Here is a 14,228-nt window from a genome sequence, read left to right as displayed (position 1 = left end):
ATCAACCTTACGAATATCTTCAAAGCATTTAGGACCTTTAACCTTATTTAACAAAATTCTTAAAAAGTATGCTTCATTAAAGGCGGGTGGAACATGATGAATTCGACCGATGGAAAAACCACGTTTACGAAGCTCCCAAACCCTTGCGTCTTGTTTCCAAACAAATTTTATTGGAAACTCTGCGTAAGTTAGGGTTTGTGCAAGATCATATTTCTGGTTACACTCCATCCAACCAGTGAATCTTGACAAACCAACAGTGGGTTTGTTTAAAACGTCTTCAACATCATCATCATCTGCAAACACAACTGTCTGTTGACCGGGTAAATGAAACGGATGTCGAGTAACTGAAGGAAATCTATAATGCACATCAAAAGCAAATATTCTCCATGCCGCCTCACATGTAGACAGAAATCTGCAATCATAAAATGCCTTAACTTCGTCTACATTTTCATCTTGATTAGCAGCATTGTTTTGTACAAGGGATATAGTTGCACGATCGAGACCTTTATTAATGTACTTAAATAAATACTTTATCGAACCCTCTTGATTACACCATTCAACGTTGATATGGGCTTGATATTTTTTTAACAGTTTCTTGTTATAAGGAACAACATGTCTGTTGTCTAAATTTACCCCAGACTTAACAACAACATTACCCAAGTCTCTTCTTCGATAAACAGGAAAGCCATTAGAATCAATGGACGTTTCGTTTTGAAGTTTCTTTGGGAAATTTTTTGAGCATTCGTTATCCACCATGCAAGTGCATTGAGGGTGAGTAACACCACATGGACCATGCATCATGTGGTCGCTTACAAGCGAATACAACTCCGGATCTTCATTCTTATCTGGAATTTCTGCAGAGATAAAGTTGTCTATACACTCCGGATTATGAATTTTGTGCTCAGAATGCAAAAAAGGCAAATGTGTGCATGGGGTAATCCACGTTTCTGAAATTCAATTGTGTACACACCTGCATGATATAAGTAGTTGTGAATTAGATAACTTATTTAAAAAAAAGATAACATATGTTAAAATTAATTGTTTTGATAGCTTAATTTTGATAATTATAATCAACAATATCTTAAAAAACCAATGTTATTATGAACTACAAAAATAAAACATACCAGCTTGAAGCTTCCCCAACAAAGCTTTATCCTTTAGATCTTTCATCAATGAATCAAGCTTCATTTTAAATACCCGACATAATATATCGGGCCTGTCTTCGGACTTTCGATTTTTATTTCGTAAAAATCGTTTGATTTCCGGCCAATTCGGGTTGCATGTTATGGTTATAAAGAAATCGGGATAACCAAACCATCTACATATAGTCATTGCATCAAGGTAATTTTGCATCATATACCGAGCACCTCCGGTAAATGAAGAAGGTAAAATAATACGTTGGCCAGCAGAGGACACGTCAGATGTTCCAGCCGAATGTAGATTTCTTAGGTTTTCATAAGTTTCAGACCTAAGATTTTTTTGTTGTGTGCGTACATAATGCAACCTTTGAGTCTCTATCATCGTGTACGAATCTACAAACAGCTGCTGAGTCAGTCTTCCGCCATTTAAAGTTAGCGGGTAGCTGTCTGGCCTATCTTGAAATCTGTACGCCCAAAATTCACGCATAGTGCACTTCTTGCGTTTTTTTTTGTCGAACCTTGAACATTACGATGCAGTATGTCAATACTATAACCATCGTCACCATATAGGAAAAAAATAGGATACTTAAGAGGAACATATGACGGATGCAATTCACTAATACGTTTCAAAGATCCACTTTGAGTTGTGACAATAATATCTCTTTTATCAACTGCATCACCAATATCACCAACGATCAATGCTGCAACTTTAGAAGTTGTTGGGAGGTTGTACGTCCTTGCGTCTCCTTTGCGTGTTCCAATTATTCTCAACTTTAAATCCAAATTTGGGTTTTGTTGAAAACAATCCCTTGCAATCCGATAACTTTTAACCAACGGATTATGAGAATCCAACATGTCCTTGAGGAAGCAAATAATTTGGTTGTCCAACAATTTATCAGTTGAATCTGTTTCCCTACATAAAAACATGGACAGGGCAAAAAATCAAATTACGTCTAATTAAAAAAATATCAGTTTTTATACAAATATGAATGTAATAATTAAAACAATTAAAAGAGTTAAGTGACGTACCGAAATATGTCTCGTCTATTTGATATTTCATTTTCAGTATCGTAAATGTATAGTTGAGAGAACCGTGGTTTGGCGTCAGGCATTGGAAGAAGACTTCCCAACGAATGATAATTCTCTCCACCAAGTCTAAAAGTATATGGAGCGTTTCCTCGATTAATAGAATTATCAATCTTCCCACCAAGAGACGTAAAAGAAAACATGTAATTATACCGTCTAATGTTTTGAAGAAAATACTTGCTGGTACTATCATGACCAAGGAACAAATTCATATAACTCATTGGTGGAGGCTTGATGTCCGGAAGTTGCACATCACCGGTACTACAACAGAGTGAGTAACTTGTGACACCGTTGTTTGTTTTTCCTTTGTTGGTCTCTAAATCCCATAATAATGCTTTGCAAACTCCACACATGACATTTTGATCTCCATGATCTAAATAATCTGTTGAAAATAGAATATGACGTGAATAAAAAACAACTTTGATGAATTATATATATATATTAACTATGAATAACGCAGTTGGAGATATTTTGTTAGTTAAACCATCACTTATAAAAAAATACCTTCCTAAGAAATCAATAGTTACACATACATGGTTGAAATTATTTAATATATAAATGAAAAAGTTAATAATGGCTGAAATTATTTATTAATAATGTATAAAAGTCTAAAGCAAAGTATATAAATTACATTAATAAAAAAATTATACAGTAACCAATAAACTATTCATATCATATGTTTTCTTTACTTCACATATGTATATATATTAATAGTTTACCACAAAATTGAAAACGTTATTTTGATTGGTTCTTGTTAAATAACACTATGTCTTATTTAACATATGTATATATATATATGAATAGTTTCCAAAAACATTAACTTTAAACAGTAGGGAATAACAGAATGAATCCAAAAAAGTACAACACGAATACATATAATTCAATGAAATATGATCTCCAGTTAAATTATAAATTCAATGAAATATGTTACAAAAGTTAAATTATAAATATAGTAGCTAACAAAACCAAATGTAATTGAATTCACGTACCTGAAGATATCGATTTGCAAGGATTGATAGACTCATTTTCACCGTTAAGCGTATCAAATTGATCTAAGTTTGGCATGGGTATGGGATGATCAACATTAAAGCTTCTGCGAGACGCACGATGCGTTGATGAGGATTGACCAAACAACATTGTAGATGAGGAAGAACATCCAGGCCTTAATATATTAGATGAAGAAGTAAAATGGTGGTTGGTAATATTAGACAGTGGTGTCAAACGATAAGTAGATGTCACATTCACACCTAAAATATAAAATTGGTTGTTAATATACAAAGAAACTACAACATCATATATAAATATTTAAATTCATAAATAACATGTGTTAAAAAAACATAATTTGTACTTGGTTTACCTGGTGATAACAACTGTTGTTGTGGATTTGTAGTTTGAGGACTAATAATGTTGAGTCTTCGGTTTAAAAACAATCTCTGATTTATTTGGTTTTCCATTAAGCAATCTTTTAATGTGTTTGTTGGTGAAACTACATAATTATTAATAATTACAATGTCAGTTAATAAAAATAATAAAGAAAAAATTAATATAGATAAAAGAAATAACAAAAACATAATAATAAAAAAAATACATATTAACTAACCTATGGAAGTTTCACCGGTACCGTTAATTGATAATAAAGGACGGGATGTCTGATGTTGTTGGCCCATTGTTGAAGTACTGGAATTAGTTGATTGAATGATTGTATTCAGTCTACTACCACAATTAACTATAAATACAAGTAATCATCATGATCAATTTAATTTAGTGGTTTATAACAAAATTATTAAAACCAAAGTTTACCGGTTGATGTGTTGTTTATATTGTTGTTTAATATTTTACTTCTCCTTCCTTCAAGAACCATCTTTTTATGTCTTCGCTTATCCTTAGCAATAGATTCTTTGGTATTCATCGTGACAACTATTATATTTAAAATTAAAATTTGGTTAATTAAAAGCACGGATATAAGAAATATATGTAGTGAATACATATATTTTGAATATATCGAAAAAGAAAATAAAAGTCTATAATGTACCTGTGTTACTGGAGCTTGTGGAGATATAACCTTCGTTAGTTGTTGGAGGGTGTTTTTCTTGTCCATTGTAGAATCGCGTAACATTAGATGATGTCAATGGATGAGACGCTAAATTGGTTTTGTCGTTAGAATAACATAATAAATAGAATATAATAAACCATAAGTACTAAGAAAGACAAATTAGTCTGTACACAAAAGTTTTGTTATATTTGCTGAAATACGTTAAAGCTCGGTTAAGTAATACGCTATTGTAATTAGTTTTGATTTTCTTTGTAATTTATATAAAAAACAGAATATTAAACATAAATATTAAAAACGCAAATGAATATTGATTCCTTTTTGATTTTTAAATTGTAGAACGTAAAAAATGATTTTGGAGATCTATATTAGTTTGACGTAAAGAAGGTATCAATTAATACTCCTGTGTTATGTAAAAAATGGCGGTAGATATATGTAAAAATATAATTTATATTTCGTTTTTATAATAAAGACATATAAAATTGATCTTCAATAGGTAAAAATTAATAAAATCATTTTATATATGTATCTTTTAAGTAAAATATGATACTTTAAATTAGTTTTAATAACGAAGTAAGTTACGTTGTAAAATATACTTAAATACACGACGAATAGCAAAAATTTTAGTTGCCGTATGTCATATAAAATATAAGGTCTAATAAAAAAAGACGGTCATCAAATATAAAAAATTAAAATCAATTGATGAGTTCTAAAAAAATTATTACCGTTTGATATGATACTCAATGGTTGTCTAGACGATGACACTGCATGTATTTGAAACAAAATTAATATTATTATAACATAGTATTTACATAGTAACCTTAAATTGTGAAAGTCACTAACCATTTGTATTATTCCCCTTATTGGAAGAGGATGATTGAGAATCTGTGGGTCTCTTTGATCTTGAAGACATCTAAATATAAAATTAAAAAAATATGATTAACATGTGAAATTTATAAATCTAATATGATGTAGAGAACAATAATTACATAGGCTGTAATTATAAGAATTGCGATTATGTAAAATAGCGTATTCTCCAAAAGTAAATCTTACATACCTTCAAACTTATAATAATACTCAACTTAAAATGCTATCAAAACTTCCGAATGAATGAATGCCAGAGTTAATAACCGAGCAGGTATTAGTAGTGACAATTTTAAAGTGACATGTTTTATAAGCTAACCTATTCAATATATAGGCTTCAGGTAAAGGTGTGACTGTTTATGGTAACCTTATTTTAAGTGAAGACAAAGTATATATGGTTGGAATAAATTATGTTATTTCTATATAAGTAAAAATTAATTGAAAAAATTTTGAAAAGTGTTTTTGTTTATAATTTGGCGTTAATTAACTTGTCTTTTTTGAAACAATCACCATGATTGTGTAATTGATTTGAAAAAATAATTATACATGCCATATTTCAAATATCTTTATTACCAATTAAAATGAAGGACCGAGAATGTTGTTAATAATTACATTTATTCAGCACAAAATATTTGATAATAAATAACAAAAATCTAATTACCATAATCTTTGTATAACATTTGAATGAAAAACTTTAATCAAATTTCATTTATTGATTCCGTTTGGTACAATTTTAAGTAATTAGATATGAACATAAAAAAGTTAATAACAATTTACATATATTGATGAATTTATTCCTATTATAAGGGACTAAACGATAACTAACTATTTAATGTAAAAATGGAAAGATTAAATTTGGTTAAAATTATTAATTAATAGAAAAGAACTGGATCAAACTTGATACGTTGAATGCGTTTTATGTCAAAAAACATATAGCCTAATGTGTGATCATTAAGATGTGTAAAGCAAAGTATATCAATTCCATTAATAGCAAATTTAGACAAAAAGCAAGAAGGTTAGTATACATATTTGATTTACTTAACATATGTATATATATATTAATTAATAGTTTTTAAAAAAATTGAATAAGTTAATTACATACGTTAGTGTTACATAATACTATGTCAGTTTATATGTTTTAATAATTATAATTATAAACGAATATTAACGTAAGGTAAACAAAATGACGAAAATTAGATGTTGCAATCATCAAAAAGATAAAACATACAAACTTCAGCATACGATATTATCTAAACATTTTAAATAGTCTTCAACCGAGTCATTACGAAAACATCGAAAACCATAACCAAAAGTGTCGACATACGCAAAAGAAAACAAAGAAAACTAAATAACACCCACGGAGACAAAATGATACGGATTTGGCTTACAGGAATCAGTTGATTTCCAAAAGAATAAGTGAATGAGTGTTTTGGTGGTACTCGAAAACACACACATCTCCATTCTCAATACCATTGAGGTCAATAAACAGTTGCCAATCATGGACACGCGACCTATATGTCCCCTGATTTAACTCCAAGCGTATCTCTGTAGGAACGTCTATGCCCTCGGTATTGATTAGCATCAACGGTGTTTCAACATCCAAGTCATTGTCACGCGCAAAGTCAGCGGGCAAACACTAAAAATTAACATATTGAAAAATTATCAATCACCATATTAATAACCATCCAGAAGCAAAACCAATGTTTAAATAATTAAATATTTTACACGGTAATATCACTTACCAATCTATTAGAAACCACGACTTCGAGAAAGTTGTTTTGTTCATCATCCAATTCATCTTGATCCATGTCTTCAACATCGTCATCTACAACTTGAACTGGTTCATCAGGTGCTGGAAAAACTAATGTACATAGGATTATTATATTATGTTGAATACATGCATAGTGTCAAAAAACAAAAAAATAAGTTGAATTCAAACCTTCAGGTTCGTCGTCTCCAAAAAGTATGTCCATAAAATCAATTTGATCACTCAGGGGTGGACCGTAATAGACAAGAAGTGGATCAAAGTTGATACGTTCAATGACTTTTATGTCAAAAACATAACATCTGAATGTGTTATCATTAAGATGTCTTAGAACAATATGGTCATTTTGCATAAGATTCACGTGTTTAGCAACTTCGATCCAAGCAGCGCCAAGACCAAAAGTTGATGCACCGTTGTTCAGATTAAATATCGGTAAATCCCATGAGGCTCCATCAACAGTAAGAACATGCACGATTACTTCATGGGCAGGGTTATGAAAGAACCGGAAAACCTGATCAGTCCGCAATGGCTAGTAGAAAGTGTAAATCAGTATATATAATTTGTTACTATGAACAAACATGACATAATAAAATTATTATTATATTTTAATGTAAGATAATTGATGATTTAAAATGAATGTTATACCAGATAACTTAGAGTAGGAAATTTGACAGCAGCCTCCAAATTCTTTAAATCAAAAGTCGGGTGATCAGGGATGCAAAAGAAACGCCATTCAAGGTCGTTAAGAGGTTCGAAAACAAAATGATCTCCAAAATCAAATCGATTTCTCTGAACAAACTGATTCCATCCAAACGCTAAAACATATTCATTGTTGATGAAGTCAATATTTATAAACTGCCCATTGTCATTATTGTGAAACAAATTAATAAAACGTTCATCGGGTTCAAGTTGAAGTAAGTGTTCACATATCTCAGCAGGAATAACCTAAATGGTAAACAATCGTTAATTCATAAAAATCGTATATGCCTAAAAAATTGTTGTTAATAAATAACCAAATGTATTTATAATTAGTAATACATACCATCTGCGGTTTCGAAGGATCGTAAAACACAATAACTGCGGGTAACACCATTATCACTATTTGAAGATACTAACATTTAGTACAAATTGTTATAACATATAGAGCAACTTCAAATACAAATATGACAAATACATATGTTAACAAAAATAAAATAACGAGGCGTGTTCTAAGGTATGTTAGTGGTTTTCTTTTATTAACACACTAAATAACTCAAAAACACCTAGTTACGAACAATGTGTCTAGAAAGTGTTATTACAGCTCTACTTTACCGGGAAACAGGTATGTAATCGTTTAAATTATAATATGTACTGATGTTTCACACACATTGATTAATGACAATTAATTTTTATGGGTTAGCTTAAGCAAAGAAGATTATATCATGGAAACAGAAAACTAACTAACTATTAAATGAAATTTAATGTTTTTGGATTAACACAAACCGGTTGAAAAATTACCTTAGTTTATAAATAAATTAAAACAGAAATAATGTTGATATTATTAAAGAAGAGGAAACGATAACAATTGTAAAACATTATTAAAAAAGGATCTCCATGATTTGGAAGAGTTAATTACCTGTTTAGTGTTTGGAAGTTCGAAGAAGAAGAAGACGATCGGTTTTTGGCTGTGTGATATTAATGAAGATATTATATATATATATATATATATATATATGTGTTTATTATATTTAGATGTTAATATTATTATTATAGTAAGCTTCCAGAATATTTACTTGGAAGTAAATATTTAAAAATCCATTAGAAATTTATATTGTATCCTTATTTTTAGAATAGTATATTTATATTTGAAAAATAATTGTGGGTAGTTAATTTCTTTTGTTAAGAATAAACTTGATTTGTTATCAAACCAAATAATGACTAAATCTGTCGTAATATTAATGTTAATACGTTCTAAAAATATATAAATCAAAAAATAACCGTGTTTTTAGTTATATGTGCTTGTTTATAATTATTAACGGGTTTCCTCATAAACTCTAAAATTGTAATTAATGGACGACTGTTAAATATAGTTGATGATTTATGGTAATAAGTAACTAATTCCTTTAAACTTTTAATAGATACATTATATTTTCAAATTTAAGAAGATTGTTTAAATCTATACATTTATTGATCAATATGGTCAACTGTTAACTAATTATATGTCAACATTAATAAAAATCTAACATTCTAAATTTATTCATGAATTTATTACTTATTTGAGTGATTGTTATTATATAATTATATGTAACTCTGGAAACAAATAAGTAGTTTATATTTGCTCATGATCTAATTAGTTAAATAAGGAAGATTTTAAGTTTGTTACTATAATTTATTTAACAAAAACACGAAAAGTAAAAGTTAACAAAAATGAATTATTTAATTCAACCAACATAAATAATATAGAAAATAAAATAACTTATTGATATAATTTTTTAACAACCTTAAAAAGATAATAGATAATCATACTATAAAATAACACTCAACATAAGGAAAACATAAGTTCAAAGATATCCATATAAAATTCAACCAACATAAATAAAACCCATATCACAATGTCAAATAAACAAACATAAAAACCAAAAACATCCATAGTCAAACCATTAAAAAAGACAAACGATGCATGCAATAAGCTGCGTTTATTATTAAGTTGCGCCTTCGTCCATTTTAAATATCCACGTCATCAACATTAGCATCAACAACTGGTTGTTCATCAACCTTCGTCTTGGTTGCAGACATACCGGTGTCATCCTGACCATCATAAGTATCATCCAACTTCCGCTTGAGTTTTACGTCAACCTCTTGTAAAGAAATAGCCTTCCCATCAAGAGATGAAAGACAATCCGGAATTACGTCTTCAGAGTTTGAAATAGGAGTGAAGTGGTCGGACGAAGGTGTCAACAACTCCTACGAATCAGTTTATCATTCATGTTTTTAGTATAAACATTTAGATTTATAAAGTTTTGGATTATTAAAAAAACGGATTAATAATCCAACTGTTACATTTTCGGTTGATTTCAGGTTAGAGGATGATCCAACTGTTAAAGACTGATTGTCATTAGGCTGCACATGAAGTTAAATTGAATTATATTTAAAATTAAATAAATACACAGTTTGTTAATATACATTAAAACATTATTTTTAAAAACGGAAACAATAATCATACCTGACCATGAGCAAGCTGTTTATCAAGATCATTAAGAACGTCCTGGTCATCGGTTAACTTCGTGATACTGTAGACGTCATATGAGTTCCTGATGTTGTAGTCACTAACCTCAACAATGAAAGCAAATTTCTTTTCTAATATAGTGTTGAGTTCTTCAGGAAACGTGTGCATCGGATCAACCTTCAAAATAACAATTAAGAAAATGAACATAATAAAAAATCATTTAATGAAGTTCTAAAATGTAAAAAAAGAAAAGTCAATGATTTGAAAATCAAGTTAAATAGGATAAAAGCTGTTTGCGTTTTATTTTATGTTTATAAGATATTAAAAAATTCTGGTTTTAAAACAATGAAAAAAAAGAACATAATAATATGAAAACTAATAGATTGAACTGATCAGTGTAAATGACACAAAAAAACATATTGTATGGGAGAATGGTACAAATGTCATACCTCAACATCAGTGGTAACAAATTCATCAGCAGGCTTATTGAACAACTGTCTCGCATCCCTATCAAACAACGTAAGAGAAACAACACCGGTCGTATCTTGTACACGAATTGGAATTCGGAATCTGTAAAATAAAGGGGACTTATTTTAAAAATTATTGTAAAACACCAGTTTAATTTAATATTATTAAATGAAAAAGTAAAAATATTATATATTTTAAATTTATAAAATAGTACCTCGGTCCAGCGGTTACACCTTGAGAATTACAACTTGAATTCTTACATTCATAAACCTTCACTCCATCAACAAAAGTAGAAGTAACTTTACGACTACAACGTTTACATCCATTATAGTACCATTCCTTGTTACCCAATATATACTTAACGGTACCAATTATGACGACGTTTTTAGCCTATAATAATAACATGGTGAACTTATTAGTAAAATTTAACTCAACATGAGTATTTACAAACACAAATGGTTACATACCTCCAAAATGGTACAAAGATCACTGATTGAATAGAACGGATACTTCTTCAAAAATTCATCCTTAACAGTTAGCAGCTTAGATGAACCAACCGGTTTAGGTACTTCGACATTGACTTTCGAGGATATTTCAAGCAACCTATTATTTCAAAAAAATAAGTCATAAGGTGTTTAAAATAAACAATAATGTATACGTGTAATAAAATAAAATTATAATTAAATAGTTATAATACATTACCGTTTCTTATAATCAATCACTTCATACAAGTAATCATTGATCATCAACCTTGACACTTGGTTACCATAAGAGTTTTGAACATAAACATTTTCTACCAAAATCATATAAATGTATGTAAAGTTAGAATTATTAACTATAAAGAATTTTAAGGATTAGAAATAAAATACTCAATGTATAATGATACCTCCATAGTACTTGACTCGTGCGAATTGGAGGACGATAATGAGATACTCCTCATTCGGGTTGTCAGAAACATATTTGATAAGTTGTTTAAGATAGTCATCCCATAAGGTGAGATAAATCGTTTTGCCACTGGTTCATCAAAAAGTAGAAGTTGACAAAAATGAATTATTTAATTATACATGATAATATATAAATTATTTACAAAACCTCAAATCAGCAAATTCCATGGTTCTTCGATTCTGGTGTTGTGCCTCTCGGAAGAATGAGTTTTTATTGTCGAAAAACTTACTGACATGACCGATTACATCTGAGAAATAATTTATAATGAGGAATGAAACAGATATTAAACGATCGTATTTAACTGTCATAATATAATGTATTGAATTTAAAACGAAATTTAATTAAAAGATGCAAAAAAGGATACCTATCGTTCCATTTTGAGTTTCGTTCTTGGCTTTGATATCATCAAAGGTAGCAAACGACAATCCATAAATGTGACCTTTAAACTCATCACAAATCGAAAGTCGAGTTTCTAACGTGAAACAGAGCTTATGTGGGCTGTCAACTACACGGTATGTTGACAAAAATTTGCACCAAGGGAAGCTTTTCGCACAATCAATGAGCGATTCTCAGCAAGCCAAACATCATGTTTCGGTATGCAAGGTTTCCTTACATACGCCTGCATTCGATGACCCTGTTACAGTATTAATAAGACAAACATTATTGTATGCATATAATAAGAAAGAAATGAAAAAAATATAAACAATTATTGTATGCATATTTCTCATACCGTCTCATCTTGTAAGATCATTTCGATGGACCAGTCCTCTCCTGGTTTATTGTTGTCCTTCAAACGCCACAGTCTAAGTATACGAACCTTCAGTAAGCAATCGTTGTTCGAAACATCCAAAGAGTTGAACATGGTAAAGTTTTTTGCTTCCATCTTGCTGCGTAACAAAAACAAAATCAATGCAAAGATAAAAAAATTGGTAAATAAAATTTACATGAGTGAAAATAAATATTTATATGTATATTCGAAAATGAAAACCTTGAAAATGAAACAAATATGAAACGAAGACAAAGAAAGTGAGAACTGTGTGAATGTCTTCGTTATGGTTACAGTATATATAGACACGGAGTATTTGTTACAAACTTGGAATTATTAACAAAAATAGGAAAGCTCTAAATATGGTTAGTTGAAAGAGAATACAATCAGGGATTTATAAAAAATAATCCTAACAACTTGCCAAAATTTGATATTATTTGTAGAATGTACAACTTGCCAAAATTTTTAATAATTTGTAGAATGTAAATCTAAATAACATTTAGTAAACTTTTTGAATATATTGATAATAAAAATTCTAATACAAATAAAAATCATAACAACTTGCCAAAATTTGTCATAAGTTGACTAACAATTGAAATTTCGAATTTCAAAAGTTGATATAATTACTTACATTAACAAATCAAGTATTTATATAAAATAATAAATTCTAATACAAATATTCTAATACAAATAAAAATCATAACAACTTGCCAAAATTTGTCATAAGTTGACTAACAATTAGAAATTTCGAATTTAGTAAAACTCATTTAATATACTATGAATTAATATTTTCTTTGTAACAACTTTCCAAAATATTTACAAAGTAAATACGGATTTAATTAAAAGGAATAAATAAACAGTAATAACTCATAGGTGATTACGAGTTCACAATTTGAAAATTAAGTTGACTAATAATTCAAATTTCGAATTTAAAAAATTGTTAGCTCTTATTAATGATAGTAATCAATAAAAATCAAAACTTAATATTACAAAAAATACAACATGTTATTCAGATCTTCACAATGAAATTACTTACCGGAAAATAAAATCCAATTGACGGGACGACAACAATGTCTTTTAGATCTGATTAACAATAACCATGACGCGACGGCAAAGTATCCGAACATCTGATCAAAAATAACCATGGATCTACTGAATAGCCGTGATAAGATCAATGATTATTTCGTTATTATAGCGTCTTAATAGCCGTGATTTTGAAGAAAACGAACTAAAAAATTCGTCGGAGGGACGGATAAATTGATTTCGTCGGAGGGACGGTTAAACTGAAGGATATTATCATAATACGATTGAACTGTAGATACTGGTTAAACTGATGAAATATACTGGTTAAACTGATGGAAGATGATGGTAGAATGAAGAGAAAGGGGATCCAAGGAAAAAAATTAATCGTAATATTGTAATTCATTCATTTAAAGTATTTAATTAAATTAAATGCATTTAATGTATAAGGAAAATAATATGTTTTTGATTTATTTTAATGATAAGAAAATTAGAGAAGTGAGAGATATTTTTGGAAGGAGAGGCTAACGTCCAATAGGAAGGGGCCATGTGGCACCAAACTCTATTGTTTTAATATATCGTAGGATAAGACGAATGGTCGTCATTCCAAATAAGAAAAAGAAAGGCATGAAAGTTGCATTCTTTAACCATACTTTGACTCTTGATTAAAACCAACCACCCCTTTTCGTTTAATTTATATTAGTTTTGTATAATAGTGATTAGTGAACTCTTCTAAACGTGGCATTTTCCAATCAATATTCTTTGTTCTAGAATCACTTTCGTGGGTTCTTATTAAAAGCCTTCCATCTTTGACAAATGAATTACAATAACATATACGTATATACATAATCATCACATAATTTGTAACAAACTAACAACCATTAATATGAATACATATGCATATTGTTAGGTCCACCGTT

At 29.3% G+C, this 14,228-nt stretch overlaps 3 protein-coding genes across 3 annotated transcripts; all 3 read right to left on the bottom strand.

Moving 5' to 3' along the window:
* Positions 1 to 6: 6 nt before the first annotated feature.
* On the bottom strand, positions 7 to 3,892 carry LOC143601270 (uncharacterized; the record flags this gene model as incomplete). The annotated part of the gene is made up of 6 exons (XM_077078723.1): positions 3,826 to 3,892; positions 3,583 to 3,711; positions 3,215 to 3,472; positions 2,169 to 2,607; positions 1,658 to 2,052; positions 7 to 854 (listed from the first exon to the last, which is right to left on the bottom strand). Coding segments are annotated over exons 1-6 (2,136 nt in total), but the record flags the coding sequence as incomplete, so codon positions are not given.
* A 2,912-nt stretch (positions 3,893 to 6,804) lies between these two features.
* LOC143601269 (uncharacterized) lies at positions 6,805 to 7,997 on the bottom strand. The gene is made up of 4 exons (XM_077078722.1): positions 7,947 to 7,997; positions 7,550 to 7,849; positions 7,079 to 7,433; positions 6,805 to 7,000 (listed from the first exon to the last, which is right to left on the bottom strand). The coding sequence occupies exons 1-4, from the start codon at positions 7,995 to 7,997 to the stop codon at positions 6,861 to 6,863; spliced, it is 846 nt and encodes a 281-aa protein (XP_076934837.1). The 3' UTR covers positions 6,805 to 6,860.
* Positions 7,998 to 9,607: 1,610 nt separating this feature from the next.
* On the bottom strand, positions 9,608 to 12,405 carry LOC143601267 (replication protein A 70 kDa DNA-binding subunit B-like). Its single transcript, XM_077078721.1, has 12 exons — positions 12,253 to 12,405; positions 12,057 to 12,156; positions 11,887 to 11,961; positions 11,670 to 11,769; positions 11,464 to 11,591; positions 11,280 to 11,370; positions 11,045 to 11,180; positions 10,792 to 10,967; positions 10,559 to 10,679; positions 10,107 to 10,286; positions 9,944 to 10,003; positions 9,608 to 9,847 (listed from the first exon to the last, which is right to left on the bottom strand). The coding sequence occupies exons 1-12, from the start codon at positions 12,403 to 12,405 to the stop codon at positions 9,608 to 9,610; spliced, it is 1,560 nt and encodes a 519-aa protein (XP_076934836.1).
* Positions 12,406 to 14,228: the final 1,823 nt, after the last annotated feature.

The sequence above is a fragment of the Bidens hawaiensis genome, unplaced genomic scaffold, assembly GCF_021521415.1.
Source record: "Bidens hawaiensis isolate Kalapana, Puna unplaced genomic scaffold, B.hawaiensis_p1.1 tig00055991_1, whole genome shotgun sequence".
In the NCBI taxonomy this organism is placed as follows: domain Eukaryota; kingdom Viridiplantae; phylum Streptophyta; class Magnoliopsida; order Asterales; family Asteraceae; genus Bidens; species Bidens hawaiensis.
This window is presented reverse-complemented; position numbering and strand designations above follow the sequence as displayed.